This window comes from Emydura macquarii, unplaced genomic scaffold (genome assembly GCF_026122565.2).
Source record: "Emydura macquarii macquarii isolate MOO-44397 ecotype Brisbane River unplaced genomic scaffold, CSIRO-AGI_Emac_v2 contig_212, whole genome shotgun sequence".
Taxonomy (NCBI): domain Eukaryota; kingdom Metazoa; phylum Chordata; order Testudines; family Chelidae; genus Emydura; species Emydura macquarii.
The window spans coordinates 4,906,073-4,928,527 of NW_027130349.1; the positions used below are offsets into that span (position 1 = coordinate 4,906,073).

Genomic DNA, 22,455 nt, shown 5'->3' on the forward strand with positions numbered 1-22,455 from the left:
CGTCATTGGACTATGACACAGTTATGTTTGCTGCAGAGGAAAGTATTGAGCTGCCACGTAGAAGCAGGCGAAAAGGGAGCATAGTTCAGAGTATAAGTGTGCTATGCTCTTACAGATCCACTCCACTTAGCAAAGGCAAGAGATGTAGCCCAAGGGTGATGTGTAGGGTCAGTTTTCTGTGAAAAGTGAGTGGTAAAAGTTGATAGCGTCACAGATTACTTGACTTACATATTTTTGGTTGTAATTAAAAAGATACATCTATTTTATATGAGACAGGAGTGAAGTTTCCATGGTGATATTAGTTGATAGGCTATCAGAAAGCACTTTTGAATTAAGATCCAACAATTTGAATATGGCATTGCAACTCAGGATTCTATTCAAAATTACAAACTCTATTCTTTTGCAAATATAGGGCCAAATTCTGCTTTCACTTATGTCCAAGTAACTACACTGACTTCAGAGAGGTTGCAGGGAAGGAGATGAGAGAAGAATTTGTCCCAATATGTTTTTATAGGCTATTTGGATAGAGTGAGAATATTTTGGGCCAAAACTCTTATTGACAGGGTCAGGTCTTACTGGGGACAGCCTTGTGCTGTTGGTGGTGGTAGTTGGTGACATTCTTATTCATAAACTTTTATTCCATATGCATTATTTTTCTTTGCCCTTAATGCATCCTGGAAATATAGAAGGAATGCAGGCATAAGTTACGTCCTGTCAATTTTTTTTTAATTAGAGCTCATTTGGAAATGTATAGTTTTGATGAAAACAAAATCAAAATTGTTTATGAAAATTTTTGAGTTTTTATGGGTTTTTGTTAAAAAAAAATTTAAAGCCACACAAATAAGTTTTTATTTTTCATGTTCGTTTCTTTCAGTGAAAAACTCTGAAAAATGTTGAAGAAAATTTTAGATGAAAACTTCGGATTTTGTTGAAAAGCCATTTTCTATCAAAGAAAAGATCTGATGGAAAAATTTTGACCAGCTCTTTTTTGTGTGTTTAGGAAACAAAGCCTTACATCCACTAGATGTCAGTCTGATGTAGGGAACTAAATGAGAGTAAAAATCTCTGAGAGAATTTCTTCATAATTTTATGGAGCAGGCATTCTCTATTAGTAATGACTAAATTAAATAACCAGGCAGAGCCGATGCCTTAGGCTCATTCAGCAAAACATTGTAATTATACTCCATTCTTTGTATGAAGTCTCATTTTGCTGTACCCTTAGCTAGGTACCTCAATTTATGTCAGACATTTAGATCCAAATTTTCAGAAGTGGTCTCTAATTCTGGGTGGTTTTAATTTTTTGGGTGCCCATCTTTAGATATCTAGGCTTGGTTTTTGGAGGGGCCAAGTACCCACATTTCCAAGTGATACTTCTGGGAGCTAAGGTGTTCAGCACCTCTGAAAAATGAAGTGCATCAAGTAAGGCACCCAAACTTAAAAGGTGCTTTTGAAAATTGTAGCCCCTATAGCTTTATGCTGGAATAGCCCTTTCCCCCTTAATGTGTACTTCTGACCCTGAACCCAAGACATATCTTTTATAAAAGCATCAGATATTGAGTTATACAATGCATGTGGTCTATAGCAAGTTTTCTTTAGAGTTTTGTGGACACCCCATTTTCATATCCCCCGAGCACCCAAGGCCACCACAGTCACCATTCTCCTAGCTGCAAAAAGGCTGGATTTGTAAATTGGCTCAGCAAGAAGGGCTCTGTAGAGAGTTGGAGATGTTCCCACCCTTAGGGGCTGTGCATAATATTTCCATAATACTCTCAACCCTGGTTACTTAGGGAATAAGAGACTAATTCATATTGCTTTCACACAAAGAGAAATGTAGAGCCCTAAGGGTCTGATTCAAAGCCCACTGAAATTTAATGAGTCTTTCCATTGACTTCAGTGGGCTTTGGATCACACCCTACCAGCCAGGCAGCTGCCTTACAGCTACTGCAGTTATTAAATCACTTGTGTGTGTGTGTGTGTGTGTGTATGTACACGCGCACTTGACTCTTTGTGTTAGCAGCGAACATGCTCACCAGGCATGCCTGTATTGATTGTACTGTCAGTGTGGGGCATTGTGAGATGGTTCCTGAAAGCCAGTAGCAGTCAATGTAAGCAATGCAGTGTCTACACTGACACTGCATCAACCTAATTACATCGACCGTGACCCTACACTGCTGCAGGAGCCGGTGTTATTAAATTAGCCTAGGGAGGCACTTAAAGCAGCAGGAGCCAAATTTAAGTGAAGACATGTCCATAGCTAGGTCAAAGCAAGGCAGCTTACATCGAGCCACATAATGTAGTCCAGGCCTCAGTGTAACCCGAGCAGCTGCCTCCCATGTGCCCCATCTTAGCTTAGGGTCACACTGCAGGCAGCCTTCTTATGTTTTCTGTTTTGGACTGTTCATATAAACTTACCTTGAGACTTTTTCTTGGTCAAACATACCTCTCCTTGGGTTTGGGTTTATTCATATAAAATAAACTATAAATAAAACTCAACACCTTCCCTCCCCACCCAAAAACAAAATCCATTTATAAGTCCACACAACCCCAGTTTTCTCTTCCTCCTCCAAGGCCTCTCTTTCTGACATCCTCTGCAGTCACTCCCACACGTGGTCAGGATGTCTCCCAGGCTGGAGCACTTTTTTAGACTTTACCACAGTATCTTGGGCTTTTTCTCCTTCAATGCAACTTCCGGCTCTTTTTATACTGGACTATCCAATTCCTCTCAGGTGGAGCACATCCTGTAATCAGGGTTGGCTTAGCCCCAGGCTCCAGCCCACCTAGCCACATTTAACCTGACCATTGGACTGGCCTGCATATGAGAGTGCTTATTGCTGATGAAACATTACATCAGATATCCAAGCATTCTTTTCCAATCCTGAAATTCCCTTTTGGCAGCATAGAACTCTACTGTTACATCATGGGAACAGCTTTTGAAGTTCTTTTCCACTGCATGTTGTATGATTGCATTGGAGATATAAACAGTTCTAGAATTCATGAAACGTCACACAGTGCTCAGTGTTTTTTATTTTTATGTTCCTAATAGAGATCCCATTCTCAAGTTGTGGAGTTTTATTTTTCCAGAGTTTTGCCACTCCAATGGCGTAGTTTGCTTTAGGTAGCATCTGATGTGAACTCACTGATAGTGCACTACAGTAGTTTCAAATCCTGATTTAGGCAAAATTCCAGTTGAAGTCAATAGGCTTAAAAGGCACGTAAGTCCTATAAAAACGATCCTAACTACCCAATAAACAAGAAAACCTGAGGATTTCTATGTCTGTGACTTTTAGAGTCAAGTGTTTTTGAGTCAAGTGTCTTCAAAAGCATATATTTATAAAAGAAATGTGCAGAAGGAAATTAATCATGATGTTTGTGTTTTTCTTCCATTGTATTTGCCTAAATCTTTGCACATGTATCCTCATTCAGCAAATATTTCACATTCTTCAATGGAGTTTATTGTTTTGTTTTTTGCATCATGTGACTTCACTTTTTGACTCTTGTGCACAATTCATGAACATGAAACCAGGGGCTTGTTTTGTAGTATTCAAATTACTTTTGAAGAACTAGGATTCCACACTTTTTAAAGCTAAATATTCTGGAGTTACTTCATGATCTGTTAGGTCTGATCCAAAGCCAATCGAAGTCAATGGAAAAAGCGGCTACCTCCTTTCCCCCTTACTCAGGATTTGATACCACTGTACTCCCACTGACGTTAACCACTTGATTGGTGCTTTTCCTCCCCCACCCTCTGAGACTTGTAAAAGAAAACAAATTTTGAAGACTCTTCACAAAGGTGAAACTTCAGCCCACTACAAAAAACGTGACTAAGAAAAATTAGATGAAACAATTAGATCTCACAGGGGCAAAGTGACCTTAGGAAGAATATGTTTGCAGACCTATCTGAGGAATAAACATGTATATGCATTTGCATCATACAGGACATTTTATACCTTCATCTATCAGCTCTTCCATCTTCTCTTGAGCATTAGTGATGCCAATTAAAATTAAATCTGTCTGCTAAACCAATATGAACAATTGCTGTGAATGGAAGTTAAACAAGTATTCTGAGGGGATATATAGTGGGGAGCACAACTGCTGCTTCAATAAAATGGAAATTTGGGGTTAGATGAGTTAACTTGTTCTTTTCTATCCTGGAGATTTCTTAAGTAAATTGGGGGTGGGAATGTGGGGGCAAAACACTGAATTAAATATGCACAACTTTGCTTGAGAGAAATCCCTTTTACGTTGTCTACCATAAACAACTGCTGTTGATGACCATTTGTAAAAGGAATTTGGTAAATAATGGTCTTTTTAATTCTTTTTACAGGTCTGAAGTACTGACATGGCTCCCTGTTTCTGTGCTTTTTGTGGGCATTATCTATGCAGGCTCCAGGGCATTATCTAGATTGGTAAGAAACACACCAATGGAAATGAATAATCAGATTCTCTATATTTCATGGGTAAAGAAAATATTCCACAAGCAAGGATTTTAGTGCTGTTTTACTAACACTACTAGAGATTAGAGGCTTGATCCTGCAAGGTGTAGAGCATCACCGAGAGGCAGCTCATACCCTAACCTCCCACTGACTTCAGTGACAGCTGCGAGGACTCAGCACTTCCCAAGAATCTTGCAGAATAAAGCCTCACCAGTCTGCCATATGCAAACAGTGAAGTTGCTGGAGGAGTTATGAACTCTGATTTTTTTAATTGTTTTTCTCTATTGGAAATGGGCTGTAGAAGGAGATCAGTGGAAAAGGCTTATTAGAAAAGGCTTGTGTTCCTTTTACAGGATATTTCTGGCACATTATGGGGTTTGAAAAAATAAGTTGCAAATTTTCTATTTGGGAAGAGATTAAGGGATTGAATAGATGCATAAGGTCATTTAAACCATAATAGCCCAGTAAAGATCTGAGGGAGGTCAAATATTCTTTAAGAAATATTTAATATCATTTGTTTAAATTGCCTTTAATATTTTTGGTTCTAGAAAATTCTGCGACTTCATTTTTTAAAAAACACAGCAGTATTTTATAGTAATTGTCCAGTCTGCGTGATCAGATGCTGTGCAAACTTCCCCATGAGTGTTGTCAATGCATCCCAGTCCAGACCTAGATAATGCTCTTCCAACTCCAGATTGTACCCACTCACATAAAAACCCACAGCAGGGGTGGAGAGGGAAATCACCATAAAGATCTGCGTGCAGTGATAGCCCTCAACTTCATCTTGTTGGGTGGGGAGGGCAAAGAGCAGGGCCCCCCATGGTCATGGAAAGGGCTGTGGAGCCCCATCTCATACCTGCGGATTACAGGGGATCTTCACGAAATTGGTGCCATTTGCCTGCAGATTGAATCTGACCTCTGGTGACCTACAATGGTGCCATCTCTGATTCCTTGTTAGAACAGAAATATATCCTCAGGTATCAGGCTGTATTGTCTTTTCTGCTTGCACTCCATAGGGATGGAGGAGGTTCAGAGTAAGTCCTCCCAAGTCATATCCCTGTGTCCCCCACTCATCCCTTGGTTTACCCAGTTTCCACCACTTCCCCATTACCTGGATACATGGACATTCAGAAAAGAGGAGAATTTTTTGGTGGGTAGAGGAAGGGCTGAGCCCACTTCTATGCAGGAGGGCAGAGATCCACACAATGAGGTTCCCGTCCATGCTTGGATCTTAATGGTCCATGTCCTAACCTCTCTTGAGCAGAACCTGCCAGTTGTACTTGGTTTTGTGATGTGCACAAATGGGGATTTAGGGGTCCGTCCTGAAAACATTTAGGCATATGAGAAAGTTACTTATGTGAATAGTCCCATTAGAGTCATGGACTCTAACTGGGGTGTAGGCTCATGTACTCAAGGGAATTTCACTCCTGAATGCATGTTTCAATATCCACTGTAGGCATATAATACAGACATAAGGAAAATGGATATAACAAATCACTGGAGTTGGGTCTGCTCTCATAAGTAGTGTGTTTGGCTCTTGGATCCAATGGTTTACCTCCCAAGTAGAAATTAAATTAATTTCATGGTCCAAGTCAAGGGCCCAATACTGCCACCATTTATGAGTGAATAATTTACACACACAATTGTTTACTGGATTGAGCTCTCTATCCTCTTTTGTGCATGTCTCAAAAAACACTGTCCATCTCTCTGCTCAGGACAGGTGTGGAACCGGAAGAGAATTGCTTGCGTCTGGACTGAGATGCATTGACAGAATTATGTGGGGAAGTCTGCACAGAATCCAATCACAATGGCTGGTCTCAGCCAGTAAACCTTTCCGTTCATGAGAACTAAAGCCACTCACAAATTTAAAAAATATTCACATAAAAGACAATAAACACACGGAGAAGGTTAAATGAGCTGGGCAATCTGGAGCAATTGTTAGCTGTAAAACATGTTTCTTTTCGTCTGTGGGAAGAGCCAATAGCACCAAAAAAAAAAAAAAAGTAGTAAATTGTCTCCACAAAAAGAAGAATGTAAATTCTGGTGTCAGCTTTCCTTGGATATCATTATTTCTAGTGTTTCCTATTATTGTGTCTAGCTCAAGATATTTATATTAGATGGTCTCATTTTAATTTTTTCACTTGGCAGCAGAAGTTCAAGTCTAGCAATAGGGTCAGGATTTGTTGTTAGGTTTTCAGTATCAGTGAAAGAGCATCTGACAACTTGCCGTATACATGCACTTTTATTTGCTTGCTTGTTTTTTTTTTTCCCATTTTCTTGCTAATTTAAAGGTGTCTGAAGTGATCATTGTGTAAATGTGTTCATTGCTCCTTCTGAATTGTCATTATAGGTAGGAATGTTTTAGTAGTATTTGTCCAGCTATATGGGAAAGAGGAACAAGATACAGAAAAATGGATTTATGGCTTCTTTGCAAAGTAAAATCTAAGATGTATTTGATATGTACATTATTTATCATCCAAGGGGATCTCAAACGCTTTACAAACATGAATTTATTTCTTTGAGTCTGTTCTCTCCATTTGTGGATGTTATTATTTACTTTCCTCCCATGAGCATAAAAAGAATTAAAATCAACATTTTCTGACATTTGGGTTGCCTCAGTTTTCAGCTGTCAATCTGAGACACCTCAGACCTGATTTTAAAAAAGTGCTGAGCATCTGCAGTCTAATTGACTTCACCTGGATTCACATTAATCACTATTATTATTGGTTATTTCTTGATTACTTTAATTGGAATAGCAGCAAGAAGCCCCTCTGGATGCTTTTGTCTCAAAGGCATAATTCCAGTACTGCCTGAGTATCCAATTCTAAACTTCTTCCCTAGTTGGTGGCAATTCTCCATAGGAGAAACTGATGGCAAACCTGTAAAACCATGGTATCCAGAAACAGCCTTAAGTAATATCCAAGTTTCTGTATCAATAGACAGATATAGGAAAATGATAAGAACAGCTTACTGTAGAGAGAGAGGTGCTAATTCTGAATGTAATTTTCCTTCTGTGGCAGCCAATTCCTGTGTTCCTTACTGTGCATAATGCAGCGGAAGTTATAACCTGTGGATTCCAGAAGTTTGTGCAGAAAGAGGTAATTGATATATGAAAAGCCAGCTACAGTAATGTAACTGCAATGTAACAAGATGCTTTGTTTCTTTTAATACCTAAATTAGTCCTGCATGCTTTCCTGTCTGCACTGATTGCAGTGCAATGAATCCCAGAGACATAGCCACTGTCAACAAACATCCAGCTATTGACCTTTTTCTTGTCTGGGGAAATACTTTGAATGTATGTTGACGATTTTATCTGTATTTTTTTAAGACTGATTTGGTCCTGATGACCTTTTCCTTTTGAAAATGAAAATCCCCTCTCCTTTATGCCAGATATAAGAGCTTAATTATTTGACCTCAATGGCAGGAGAATTGGGCCCCTTAAATCTTGCAGATGCAGTGTGTATAGTGATTTGATAAATGGTATGAGTCTCATGTGAACTATACACCAGTGGGATTGATCCCAGGGGTGGTGGAACAGGTTTATAGTAGGGCTGCTGAAAGCCATTGAACCAGACTGTAACCCTGTATATGATGGAAGCCACTTCAATCAGCACCTCTTGTTCCAGCACCTCCGACTGATCGCATCTCAGCATGAAGTTCAGGGGGAAACAACACACGTTTTTAGATGCTGTGGGGTATGTTTGCATTGGGTTTTAAAACCCATGGCAGCAAATCTCAGAACCCAGGTCTACAGACTTGGGCTCTTGGGGTTTGAGCTACAGCACTAAAAACAGCTGTGTGGACATTTGGGTTTGGGCTGGCATTGGGGATCTGAAGCCTACGGACTGGATGGGCTGCAGAGGCCGAGCTCCAGCCTGAACCACAGTGACCATGTGTCTGTTTTAGGGCCATCTTGCGAGCCCAAGTCTGTAGACACAGGCTTTGAGCCTCACTGTCATGTGTTTTAAAACGCAGTGTTGCTGTACCCTTATAGAGTGCAATTCCCATTTAAGTCAGGAGAAAGATTCCGATTTCCTTTATCCCTCTCTAAAGATGCATTGGAGATCCTGCTTATTAGATATCAGTGTGATTTGCTGTGTAGAGTGGCACTGACAAGCACTTCACACCACATGAAGCCTCCTCTAGTTTGGCCTACTGTGAAAGCAGTCTTTCATTAATTACATCTGTGGTGTGTAGAATAAAAGACAAACCGCCTGCTCTGGGTGCCACTAAAAAACTGAAGCTCAAAGACCATACAAGTGTCCATAATTTGATCCAGACACCCCAGTTTGGGCATATAGACATCCAGGATTTTGACTCTCTCCAAGATAAAGATAAACGCCAGGTATGAAATTCATTCCTGGTTTCAAGTTAAGATGACCAGCACCGTGAAAATTCAGATCTGAGGTTGGTTTACGCCATCCTGTAGTCCTCATTCTACTACTGCAAAGCATGTGGCCTAGTCAAACAAAGTGGCTGGTTTATTGTTGTTTGTCAGACTCTTTGAACCAATTTATTTGTCTTTTGGGATAAATAATGGCTTTAACTCTTTATTGGGAGACTCTTTGCCATCATATATAGAACTTATTTTATTAAATTATTAGTTCTGAATTTTGCTATTTATAGCAAATATTTAGAGTCACTGGAGAAAATGTTTGAAATCTACAACCCATCTTAATGCAAAAAATGACTACACTTTAAGTGATCAGTTACTTTACATCTTTTGAGCACATTATCTTTCTTTTTATACAGCAGACCTCTCTCCTAAAAATCTGTAGGTAAGTCTTTTAAGCTACTCAGATGCAGTGAATTGCACTGGTTTTGGCTCTGGTGTCTATATTTGCTTCAATTAATGGAACACCAAAACAATGTAGAACTTAAAACACATTATTCTGGGCAGTAGGCCCAAGTTGCAGCATTTATGTAATTAAATCATCTATATATATTTTCATTTTCTAAAAAACAACTGTTTAAATAGATTTTTTGTTTGTTTGTTTTATAAAATAAATGACATTGCTGGAAGGCCAGTGATTATGACTAAACAACCATTGCATACATGTGATGGAGGAAAAAAATGTTTTTGGAAAGGAAACCTATTTCAAGTTTAAGCTTCCAAAGGATAATCATACACAGCAAAAGAATGAAGCTTTAAAGTGCTGATAAGTAGCTCAAGAATGGTCTTTCAAAAAATTGCAGGGCCCAAACCTGCCACCCTTACTTATGCTAGGCAGAAGAACCTGGCCCTAATTTGTTGCCCCTATAAGTTAACCTCCAGAAAGGAGAGGGAGAATGACAAATAGAAAAGCCACTCATTCAGAAGGCCAAATGTTCCTTCCTACACAATCTCTTAGAGTGTAGATTAACCACTCTCTTTTGGAGCTTTAAAGTACAGCTGCATCCTTGGCCCTAATCAGAGATTATTGGTTTAACATTTACGCTGTTTAGAAGCAACATGTTCATTTATGTGTCAGAACTTTTTCTATCAAGGTGTTTTTTCCCCAGTGATCTTGTCATATGCGGGTTTTGATCGCTGGATTTTTTTTCCATCAACCATGCCTATGGTTTTTCTTGCTTGTTTTTGCTTTTTCCTCTCATTTAACACTCCCCCCTCCCCCCGTTCGCCCCCCTCAGCCCTGGAAAACTAACTGCAAAATCAAATGTTCATTATTGTTACTATTGATGGTGCTTTGCAGAAATAAAGGTAGACATGAATTGTGGCCCAAAGAGCTTACATTCTGATTTAGATGAATTTAAGAAATGGTGACAACAGATGAAGGAAGGGATACATAGGGAGGGATGAGGATTACAACAATTAAAGAAAACAGGCTTAATTCTGCCTTGCATCTGAGCTCTACCTGGAGTAGAGGAGAAGGGGACTGTCAATGAGCAGGTTATAGCTGCCTGGTTCTGCAACTGACTCAGCCCTGATGTGAGTGAGACCAGCCTTAGGGGTCTTACACCAGGGGAGGATTGGTGTAATAGAGCTTCTCTCTACTGCATCCTCAGTCCACCCCGGCACACCCCCCAGCATGGCCCCTGTGCTAGAAGTGGAAGGAAGGGTGGCTGGTGCAGGTGCCAGCTCTGTAGGGAACTCCCCTCAACAAGTGGAACAGCTGGCCTTTTATCACCATAACCTGACCCTCTTTGTGCTGCTGGAGTGGTATGAAGGGACTGAATGGTAAATGAGAATCTGGCATAATACGATTAATATTCTTGAGTACAAAACTTGTCCACAGCATTAACTCATGTATATTTTGCCCAGATATTCTTTTCTGCTGATTAAATTATTTTTGTTGTTAAATACAACAGAGAACAGGTAAAATACCTTCATGTTGGTGGAAAAGATGATAATCTAGGTACAAATGAAGGGAGCATAGTGTGAGATTGAATGGAAACTCCCTATCTCATCTGAGAGTGCAGCACTGGGTTAAGAGCAATAGGTCTTTGTTTTCTTCCACACAGTGTGCTGTTTCTCCTGATCGCAGCAGGGTGCCTTCCTTTGTTTGACACGCAGGTAGGTTCTGGTTTGTCAGCCGTCTTTGACCTTGGTATTTGGGAGTCCTGTTTGCAAGCAGGGGGACATATTTGCAGGGCTTTTGCTTGTGCACTAAGGTAATTCAGAGTCAGTTTTGTGAAAGGTTATAAAACTGTCTCCTTGGCCTAACTACATAATATATGATCATTATTATTTTATTTATTTGTATTGCAGTAGCTCCTCAGAGACCTAGCTTTGGGGAAGGTTGTTCCAGTGGCTAAGGTGATAGCCTGGGACTCAGGAGACTTAGGTTTAATTTCCTGCTATGTCACCAACTTCCTAGGTGATCTTGGGCAAGTCACTTTGCTTCTCTGTGCCTCAGTTTCCTATCTGTAAAATGGCAATAATAGCACTTGCTTCCTAGGGATATAAAATACTAATCAGTTAAACAGTTAACCGAAAAGTATTAGTCTTTCCGGTTAGACTAATACTTAGTCCGTTAACTGGCAACTGGCGGTGCAGGGTTAACTGGCAGTGCGGGCTCTCAGTCTCCATGGTGATGGCGGGGCCATGCTGCTGCTACTACTGCTGCTGCTGCCCGGGAGGCCGAGCCCCTGGTGCAGGCATGGAGAACCCCACTGTGGAACACTGGGGACCCGGTCTACGGGTCTGAGACAGGGGCCCCCCTCGGAGCTGGGCCAGGCGTGCACAAGCTCCTGCTTTCACAGCTGCTGCTCTCGGTCCCCGTGGAGCCCAGCTGGGGGTGTTACTCAGAGGTTGAGGGGAGGGAGCGGAGTGTAGGGGGGACACACAATTTTATCAGTTAACTTTTCAACCAATATAATTTTAATAGTTTAAACGGTTACCTTTTGTAACCAATATTTAACATCCCTATTCCCTGCCTCTCAGAGTGTTGTAAGCATAAATTAAAGATTGTGAGGTACCCAGATACAAAGATGGCCATAGAAGCATGGAGACCATATAAGTATGATAAACACTCATAGACCAGGACTCCATTATTCAGGTACTGCACAAACATAACAAAAAGATGCGGCCCTGTCCCCTAAAGCTCACAATCTAAGTAGCAGAAGTTGTCTTCCCCCCCCCCCCCCCCAAACGATGTTTTCTGTATTTTTGGTGTGTGTGTGTATGTATACTGAAAGAGTGCTTATTTAGATACTGTAGCAGAAGGGATACGTCTGGGGCAGGTCTAGTGCTCTTCACTGCAATCTTTGTTTGATCCAGGAATATAGCCTCTCCTGTCACAAGCCTGCAGAGGCTGGGAATCTTGGGGTACATCTACACTGCAAAAAAAAAACCCAAACAAACCCCACAGCAATGCATCTCAGAGCCTGAGTCAATAGACTCGGGCTTGTGGGGCTCATGCTGCGGCGCTAAAAATATCATTGTAGATGTTTGGGCTGGAACCCGGGCTCTGAAACCAGACAAAGGGAGAGAGTCTCGGAGCCCAGGTTCCAGCCTGAGCCCAAACGTCTACACTGCTATTTTTAGCGCCACTGCATGAACCCCACGAGTCTGACCCAGTTGACCCTGGTTCTGAGACTCGCTGCTGCAGGTCATTTTGGCCATGTAGATGTACCCTTGGGGAGACAGCATGACTAGCTACTGTGGGAAGGAGTACATTACAGCACTCTGCAGCGATCTCCTGTCTGCTACGCTGATTTAGGTGACTTGGCAGTGACAGCTTTCTGAGGGAGTCATGTCTCTTTTCCTCTGCTTGAAGAATAATAGCTGCAATGCCAGGGTTTGACAGCAGAGAGTGGAGATGAGGAGGGCCGGATTCTCAGGCAAAATTCGGTGGCAGTCAAAGGGAGTTACGCAAGTTACGCAGAGTAGCTTGCGTAACTCCCGTCGACTTCATTATTTCCCTTTAGTGCACCGTCTCCACTGCGCTGCGCCTATGGGAAATGCATGTCCGTCGACGCAGCGCTATGCTTTTTTTGGAGGTGGTTTTAGTAGATCGAATTCCGGATCGATTGAGCGTGTCTTCACTGCCGCTCAATCGATCCGGAAAAATCAATCTGACAGTGGCGAATGCCATCAGTGTGTACGTAGCCATCGCCTCTATCAATGTAGCTAGCCCCACTGAAGCCAACTGAGCTATACTGATTTTCACTAGATGACGAGCTGGTCCATGGAATATGAAGTTAGGATACACTGAGGGAGGATGAACTGGGCTCTGAGAGAGATTCTGAGAAAGCTTTACTCTCTCTTAATGTGTTGTTGTTTGTAGCACAGTTCCCATTGCATTTGGCTTGTGAAACCAAATACAAAGGAAATATTTGTGGATACATTTACGTGCATGTGCATTTATTTATTTAGTTGTTCTCTGTTGCAGTTTGATCCAGATGGCTATTTCTGGGCTCTAATTCACTTGGTCTGTGTTGGTAAGTTTTGAAAAACTTGTTTGAGAAAATAAACCCATCAAGCAGGCAAATTATGGCCTTATTGTGAAGGCAGGGAAATTTAGACTCGTGATAAGAGGAAGAAGAAATATTTTGATGAAAGATAAGAGAGGGTTTTGTCTCATGTTGCATGGCAGAGCAGAAAATAGGAACGTTTCACCTCCCACCCTCTTTTATAGCCTTTTAAATTGAAAACAACAATAGAAGAAAGTAGGTGTGGCAGTGAGGGAAAGCTCTGGATCAGAAAATTCACATATAATTTTAATAAACAGTGGTTGTTTTGCTGGGTTTTGATGCTTTTGTTCACTAATAGATCTTCCTTGGAAAACATTTACTAATAGCTTGTGGTCTGAGTTTTACTTACACACACTGATTTTATTTAAAAAGTCTTTTGGCAGGTAGTATTCTAAAATACTGAAAATCTCTGCAAAATATACACCTGGAGGAAAGTATATCTGTAAGTGAGTGTACAATCCTCTGGCATTTTTAAATTTAAACTGTGGGTTTCACTTTCTGTGGCATTTGGATTTATTTCTGTGGTTTTTTTCTGTAATTTGGATAAATTCTGGAATTATGGGCTTTGGCACTGTAAATCTGATGTCAGTGACACACTCTTTCAGTGGTAGCTTAAACAGTCAAGCCTGGAAAATCTGCAGATCAGGAAAGTAGCAATAATTAAATAAGAATACATTAATTAATATAAGGGTCTTAGCCATAGGTCATTATGCACAAACAATAAATATAAAAATAAATGCTAATTTTAAATTGACACAACTCAATAAAACAGATACATGTTTTAAAAGCACAACATTTAAACCACAAGATTCACCGGTCTCCAGTTCATTTACACCTTTAAAATTATCACCCCTGGAAGGGTGGTTTTGTGGCTAAAGCATTGAACCATGTCTCAGAAAATCTGAGTAAATTCTTGGCTCTGCAATAGACTTGCTGTATGACCTTGGGCAAGTCACTCAGATCCAGATTCTAAATACCTCTGAAGATCTTGGCCTTGATCTCTCTCTGTGTCGATTCCCCTCTGTAAAATGGGGATAACAGTACTTCCTTTCTACATGGTCTATTTAGATTATAAACTCTTTGGTGCAGGGATTGTCTCCTCCTGTATAAGTGTATAGTGCTTAGAGACTCCATTCTAGGCGCTACTGGAATATAAATAAGAAATAATAAGTAACTTTCTTGAGTAAGTGTCACTTTGTAAATATTTGCTCATTTGTATTTGGATAAAACAACAATACAATGCATAAGCTACATATTCAGCATTTGCTTAGCAAGTGTTTTACTCTTTACCATGACAAACAATATTTTTCCTTCCACTAGTTCAGGGCTTGTCTACATGAACGTTTAGTTTGGAACAAGCTATGGTGTTTATCTATTCCACAGTAGTCTGCTGCACGCTAAGTGACCCTGATGACGTTACCCATGCTTACTTGGTGTGGCAGTCTGTCCCCCTTTAGTGGCATTTAGACCAGCAATCCCCTAACTGTGGGTTGCACCCCTTTTAGGAGGGTGCGGAGGAACGTTTGGGGGAGGGAGGGCTGAGGCGAGGTCTGAGCCAGCCCCCACAGGGCAGGGTGGGAGCACTATCCAGCCTCACTCTGGCCCTGGCCGCAGCCATAGCTCTGGCCAAAGTCTTGGCCCCCAGGTCCCAACCATGGCTCCACTACTGGCTACAGCCCCATTTGCATCTCTGTCCCCAGCTCCCAGCCACAGCCCCCAGCTCCTGACTGGACCCTGGCTCTTAGGGTGGGGCATGGACTGGGTACATGGGGGTATCACAAAAAAAGTTTGGGGATCACTGAGCTAGAGCTTGATGAGTCTGCTACAGCCTTGGCTAAGAGAGAGGTGTCTTTTAGCTCATGCAGCAGAAGCTTATACATTAAGCTCCAGAGGTCCGGGGTTTGATCCTGGCTGCCAGTGACCGGGGGTCTGTCGGTGTTACACATACACTAGATTTCCTAGTGCTTTTTGATCTAACCCACTTTGAAACTGGAGTAGAGCAAAGCACACTAAGGAACTAATTAGGGTATTTTTCACTGCAATAAAAAAACTGCAGCACCAAAGCTGAGAGCCTGAATCAGCTGACTGAGGCTCCTGGGGCTTAAGCTGCAGGACTAAAAATTGACACCACTCCACTCCCCTCAGAGCCTGGGCTCCAGCCTGAGACCACAGGTCTTCATTGCAGTTTTATAACCCTGCAGCTCCAAGCTCCAGCAAGCCTGAGTCAGCTGATCTGGGCCAGCTGCACCTGTGCCAGGGGTCTTTTATTGCAGTGTAGACATACCGTCAGTGTGTGGCAGCAGAGTTCATACAAACACTTAAGGTATGTCTACACTGCACACGAAACCCCCCTTCCATCCACACACGTCAGTCTGAGTCGGTTCAGTGATTCCTCAGCACCCTGCTGGAGGATGAGTGAGAGCACCAGTCCCACTGTGGGTCGGGTCCAAGCCCTGTCATTTTGCGATGTGTCAGATGCAGACTGGAACGTATGCGTAGTGCAGTATGGATCACTAGCGTGGCTGTGAGACCAGAGTCCAGCAACTCTAAATCCAGGTTTACAGTGAAGTGAGGATGCTCAGGTGTGGGCTTGGAAACACCAAGTCCACAAGCCTGGGTCCCACAGTCCCAAGTTTAGTGTGCGATACAGACATACCCTGAGTGCGGGCAGGCCAGTGCAGGATAGACTTACACCCCAGCTTGCTGTGAACTAAATGTTTGTATAGACACAGCCTCAGTGGATCTCATAAACCCTGGTGGGTTCATAAACACTGGTGGTCCAGTGAGATGGAAGACTACTTCCAGGGATCCATCAGCCTGTCTGTCACAACGGATGAGCAGTGCGGCTGGAGCTCCTTGCAACTTAGAAAGCTGCTTGGACAATTGATGTTGCTCAGCTGAAGAGCTTTAGTGCATTCCTCTGCTTGAAACACAAACCCACTAACAAGACGTGTGTGTGTATGTGTGTGTGACGTGTGTGAGAAGGTGAATGCAATTGTGATCAAATTTTGCTAATCACACTGAGACGAAACAAGAGTGCTGCAGACTGTAAAGCGTTAACAGGTCCCTGCCTGTCACATGAGGGTGGAATATAAAAGGAAGAGGAAGTTAGCTTTAAGAGAAGGTTGTATCCTCTATCTTCCTGATTGTTTAAAGCAGGGAAAGTTTATGGGATTTATTGCCCAGTGTTTCAGTGGATTTGCTTTGTGTGTTGTGATTATTGGGAGACAGTAAAACAAGTCCTGATGAAAAGGCCTTAAAAGACTAATGCCAAAAGCTTTCCCTTTCTTGGTGGGTGAAAACCTCTCATCATCTTACAGACACCAAAAGGTAGCAAACAAACAGTGGACAAAAAAAAATTGTAAAACAACCTGGAGGAATTAGAGCTGGGGCAGCTGCAGACAGTAAAGGAGTTTCAGTATTAGCAAATGTAAAGTTCTGTACCTGGAGAAGAAATAAGCAGTGCAGATACAAACTATGGGACAGGCACAAGCAGCTGTTGCATTATAGCAAATTTATGTCTATCTTGTCTCTTGAGTGATGTCCTGATATAACTTGTAAAATGCAATAATCCTTAATTGGTGATATGAAAAAGTTTTAAAAAAACATTATTTTTAGGTTATTTTTGTTAGCAATTGTGTGCATCCTTTGTTCCATGCTGGTATAGAGTACAAATGTCTGTTTGTATCACTATCAAATGAATATAGCATGTTAATCATGTATTAGACCATTTACACATATCATTTCAATTTCAGGGGTTTACAAAGTAATTCACAAGTTGTGGAAAACTAGTTCGTTAAGGTAATGATTATATATTTTCTTTTTAAAAGAAAGGCATGACCATCACAGAAGGGTAGATGTACCCATTTATATAGCAGGCAGGTAAACCATAGGCATCTCTACTCTGCTTTATCGAGATAAACTAGGTGACCCTGGTTAGATTAGCTTTCTTTGATGGCTACCAACTGACCATTAGGAACTTTTCTTATAAAATGAACAATGTTGATTGTTCCCCTTTATGATACACTTCAATGTATTGTATGCAGCACTAAGATGAACACTGCTAACTTATGACGCAATTCACTAGTACATTAATGAATCATGGCCCCATTCAAAAAAATGTACCTCTTGGTTCCTGGCACAGTTATTTTACAAACATTGGCCTGTGCGAAGCTTGAGTGCTGCAGAGCCTGCATACATCCTGGAGCCCTGGCTTAGTGTGTGTTGTGTTGCAGGGGAGGATGACTAAGCTTGAGCCGGAGTTCGAATCCTGGGCTTACACTGCAGTGTAGACATAACTTAAGGGCCCAATTCTTAGTCAGACAAAACTCCTATAGAAGTTAATGGGAGTTTTTCCTTAGTGGGGATGACTGAGCAATAAACTTGAAATACTGTTAAAACTATTTAAATGGTTTTTTTAATTAATATGTTGATATTTTAAATCACTCCTAGCTAGAAAGTGCTGCCATTAGACTGCTTTACTGATAAAGTTCTTTTTCCCCCCTTTCTTTCTCCCTAGTGATTTAGACCAACAATATATAAACTATATATTCAGGTAAAACAACTTAACTTTTGTTACACAGTGATTGTTCTTATGTGGTGGATGTTTCCATTTTCAACACTGTCTTGTTTCAGAAACACAGCTGATGAGCTACTAACCAAATACGTCTAATGTTTATAAAAGGGCATGGATCCAACAGTAGAATATTTTAGGGTGAGATAATAGGTGTGCATGCCAAGTTACATGTGAAAAGGTAATTGTATGTTAACTATGAGTAATTACTGATCTCCAAACGTAAGATTGACAGAATGACTTGATGAAAGAAAACCTGGAGGAGATCAAGCAACAACAATTAATACCAAAGGAAAGGTGTTAGTTATTGACACATCTCACACAAAAAGCACTGGCAATAACGGGGATTATTAAAAACGGTGCTTTATATGGGACAGATAATTCAGACCTTTAATTGTTGGAATTAATGCGGGGTATCAAATCATAGCCAATGGGAGTTAGCGAGCATGTCTGTCCTTGGATTTTGTCTGATGTAAGACACGTAGGACCCTCTAATCAAATCTCCCTGCTCACCTCTACGTACCCATGCTGACCCCCATCACCTTTTGGCTGCCTGGACTAAAACACAAAGTGATATCTAAAGGAAGGCACAAAGTGCATCTGCTCTTTTTACTTTGGCTTTGTTATTGGGGGATAAGAAATAATACTGTGGCAACCTTCATCTGCCTGCGAATCTCTCTGACCCCTGGTGAGCCCCATGCATGTACACTGTTAAATGGTGCTAGTGAAAGATGACAATGAAAGAGAAATAAAATCAAGAACTTGAGCTAGTAGCAGACACACATGAAAGAATGATTGGAGATGAAAGTGTGGGTTTATGGATGTGCATGTGGGGCTCCTGCCGGCATGGGCCTATACAAATACATCAGTGGGATAGGCCTAAGGCAGTTACTTGACTACCTTTACCTTGTAACTCTATGAACATCAAGCTGAAAAGCATAAGGCTCCAGTCCTCTTCACCTTAATCAGACAAAAATCTCCCATTTGCATGGATAAGGTGGCTGAAGTAGGCCATTAATGCAGGTTTTGTATGTGCCAAAGAAAATTTAGCAATGCAACACGCCCTGATAGTGCATGAGTATCCATTTGCTTGATGTAGCTTCATGTCCTAAGGCAATCAATCTATTCTCCAAGATTTCTCAAGTAAAAAGCACATTTTTGACAAAGGAGACAGACATCTATTGATTGTGATAATTTTCAGGAATGGTGCAGTCACATGACTGGAAATATGGTGTTTATACACAAAAAATTCTTGACTGTGTGGCTCTGCTAAGAATACCCTAAATAGGGCTATTTGTTTAAAGATGAGGTGGAAAAGTACAGCAAGCAATAAAATCCTATTCCTTGTAATTAGCACATGCATGAACTATGAATCTCCACTGTCATTTAATTGAAAACTACAGATGAGCCCAAACCTTAGATTCATATCTTGGATCCAAATTTGAAATGTAGAGCTTGGGTTGCAAATTAGGGCCAGATTCTCTGCTGTGTAAATGGATGAAAGTCCATTGAAGCTGTGCCCTCAGAGAATTTGTGGTTCCATTTTACCTGAAAATCATTATCATTTCAGAGATTTGTTTTAAAGTCTTAACATGATCTTTTTTCCATGGCTTTATACTTTAGGTAGAGCTTGCCCCCCCAAAAAAACTTCAGCCAAATCAAATATGAAAAATTCATAAAAAAAAAAATGAAGATTTAGGAGATTTATAGCATAAAACCATTTCATTTAACACCTTCCTGCTTGTGGACATTTACTGCATGCATGTTGGAAAAGAAAGCACTTGTAGCTAAGGAGCTGTAAGATCTGATGATCTAGCTGTGGCCAGCATCCCAGCGTTAAAGTTTTTTTTTTAGAAGTAATAAAAATGTGTGAATTGGAGCAGGTGCTTTTTCAGTTTCTCAAAAGCAGTGAATGTTAACAAGGATCAGCCTGGAAAGATTTTCATTATCCAGGGCTTTATAGGTCCTCTGTGCTTGGAAGTTGTTGGTACAAAGCAAATGCCAGAAAACAGCTAGTTTGATTTCTTTGATTAGAAGGGAGACAGGTGATTGGAAACTTAGATTTCTTTGATTTGGCTCTTTTTTTTTTTCCTTTTCAAAGGGACATTCGGTCCCATGGCAATTGGACCTTGTTGAGGCCATAGAAAAGTGATGTTTTTATTAAATGTGTTAACTAGAACATTTTAATTAAGTGCTGTTTAAAACTGTATCAGCCAGTTATTGTGAACCCTACGGCACCATTAACATGCTAAAATGGCCAAGTTAAAGAGTATGGGGAAGCCTAAGATTTAGCTTGACCAACTTAGCATGTTAAAGTACACACAGCCTTGTCTACACCAGACAGCTAGAGTGTTGGGGACAACTTCCTGGTGCAAGTGCTGGAAGAACTAACTAGGGCCGTGCTCCTCTTGACCTGCTGCTCACAAACAGGGAACAATTGGTAGAGAAAGTAGAAGTGGATGACAACCTGAAATGACCATGAGATGGTCGAGTGCGGGATCCTGACAAAAGGAAGAAAGGAAAGCAGCAGAATATGGACCCTGGACTTCAGAAAAGCAGACTTTGACTCCCTCAGGGAACTGATGGGCAAGATCCCCTGGGAGGCTAATATGAGGGGGAAAGGAATCCAGGAGAGCTGACTGTATTTTAAAGAAACCTTATTGAGGGCACAGGAACAAACCATCCCGATGTGCAGAAAGAATAGCAAATATGGCAGGCAACCAGTTCAGCTTAACAAAGAAATCTTCAGTGAGCTTAAACACAAAAAGGAAGTTTACAAGAAGTGGAAGCTTGGTCAGATGTCTAGGGAGGAGTATAAAAATACTGCTCCAGCATCCTGGGGTGAAATCAGGAAGATCAAGGCACAATTGGAGTTGCAGCTAGCAATGGACATGAAGGGTAACAAGAAGGATTTCTACAGATATGTTAGCAATAAGAAGAAGGTCAGGGAAAGTATGGGGCCCCTTACTGAATGGGGGAGGCAACCTAGTGACAGCTGATATGGAAAAGGCTAAAGTACTCAATGCTTTTTTTGCCTTGGTCTTCACAGACAAGGTCATCTCCCAGACTACTGCACTGGGCAGTACAGTATGGGGAGGAGGTGAGCAGCCCTCAGTGGTGAAAGAACAGGGTCAGGACTATTTAGAAAAGCTGGACATGCACAAATCCATTGGGCTGGATGTAATGCATCTGAGGGTGCTGTGGGAGTTGGTTGATATGACTGCAGAGCCACTGGACATTATCTTTGAAAACTCGTGGTGATCAGGGGAGGTCCCGGATGATTTGAAAAAGGCAAACATAGTGCCCATCTTTTAAAAAGGGAAGAAGGAGGATCTGGGGTACTACAGACCAATCAGCCTCACCTCAGTCCCCAGAAAAATAATGGAGCAGGTCCTCAAGGAATCCATTTTTAAGCACTTGGAGGAGAGGAAGGGGAACAGTCGGCATGGATTCACCAAGGGCAAGTCATACCTGACCAACCTGATTGCTTTCTGTGATGAGATGACTGGCTCTGTAGATGTGGGGATAGCGGTGGACGTGATATGCCTTTCTTTAGCAAAGCTTTTGATACAGTCTTCCACAGTATTCTTGCCAGCAAGTTAAAGAAGTATGGGTTGGATGAATGGACTATAAGATGGATAGAAAGCTAACTAGATCATCAGGCTCAACGGGTAGTGATCAACGGCTTGATGTCTAGTTAGCAGCTGGTATTAAATGGAGTGTCCCAGGGATTGGCATCTTCATTAATGATCTGGAGGATGGGGTGGATTGCACTCTCAGCAAGTTCACGGATGACACTAAGCTGGGGGAAGTGGTAGGTACGCTGGAAGGTAGGGATAGGATACAGAGTGATCTAGATGACAATCTGATGAGGTTCGACAAGGATAAGTGCAGAGTCCTGCACTTAGGAAGAAAGAATCCCACGCATTGCTACAGACTGGGGACCAACTGGCTAAGCATCAGTTCAGCAGAAAAGAAACGGGGGGTTACAGTGGACAAGAAACTGGATATGAGTCAACAGTGTGCCCTTATTGCCAAGAAGGCTAATGGCATATTGGACTGCATTAGCAGGAGCATTGCCAGCAGATTGAGGGAAGTGATTATTCCCCTGTATCTGGTTTTGGGCCCCCCGCTACAGAAAGGATGTGGACAAATTGGAGAGAGTCCAGTGGAGGTCAACAAAAATTATTAGAGGGCTGAAGCACATGACTTTTGAGGAGAGGCTGAGGGAACTGGGCTTATTTAGTCCTCAGAAGAGTGAGTGGGGATTTGATAGCAGCCTTCAACTACCTAAAGGGGAGTTCCAAAGAGGATGGAGCTAGGCTGTTCTCAGTGGTGGCATATGACAGAATAAGGAGCAATGGTCTCAAGTTGCAGTGGGGGAGGTCTAGGTTGGATATTAGGAAAAACTTTTTCACTAGCAGGGTGGTGAAGCACTGGAATGGGTTAGCTAGGGAGGAGGCGGAATCTCCATCGTTAGAGGTTTTTAAGGCCCGGCTTGATAAAGGGTCTGGCTGGGATGATTTAGTTGGG

At 41.6% G+C, this 22,455-nt stretch overlaps 1 protein-coding gene across 3 annotated transcripts in view; it reads left to right on the forward strand.

The window, feature by feature from the left end:
- The window catches only part of TMEM241 (transmembrane protein 241), an 82,567-nt gene that overhangs the window by 9,753 nt on the left and 50,359 nt on the right, over positions 1-22,455 (forward strand). For all 3 annotated transcript variants that reach the window (XM_067546656.1, XM_067546672.1, XM_067546664.1), the window contains exons 4-10: positions 4,325-4,406; positions 7,454-7,531; positions 9,186-9,211; positions 10,896-10,947; positions 13,268-13,316; positions 17,105-17,150; positions 17,869-17,904. In XM_067546656.1, the coding sequence (XP_067402757.1) occupies positions 4,325-4,406; positions 7,454-7,531; positions 9,186-9,211; positions 10,896-10,947; positions 13,268-13,316; positions 17,105-17,150; positions 17,869-17,904 (369 nt within the window). The remainder of the gene's footprint in view (positions 1-4,324; positions 4,407-7,453; positions 7,532-9,185; positions 9,212-10,895; positions 10,948-13,267; positions 13,317-17,104; positions 17,151-17,868; positions 17,905-22,455) is intronic.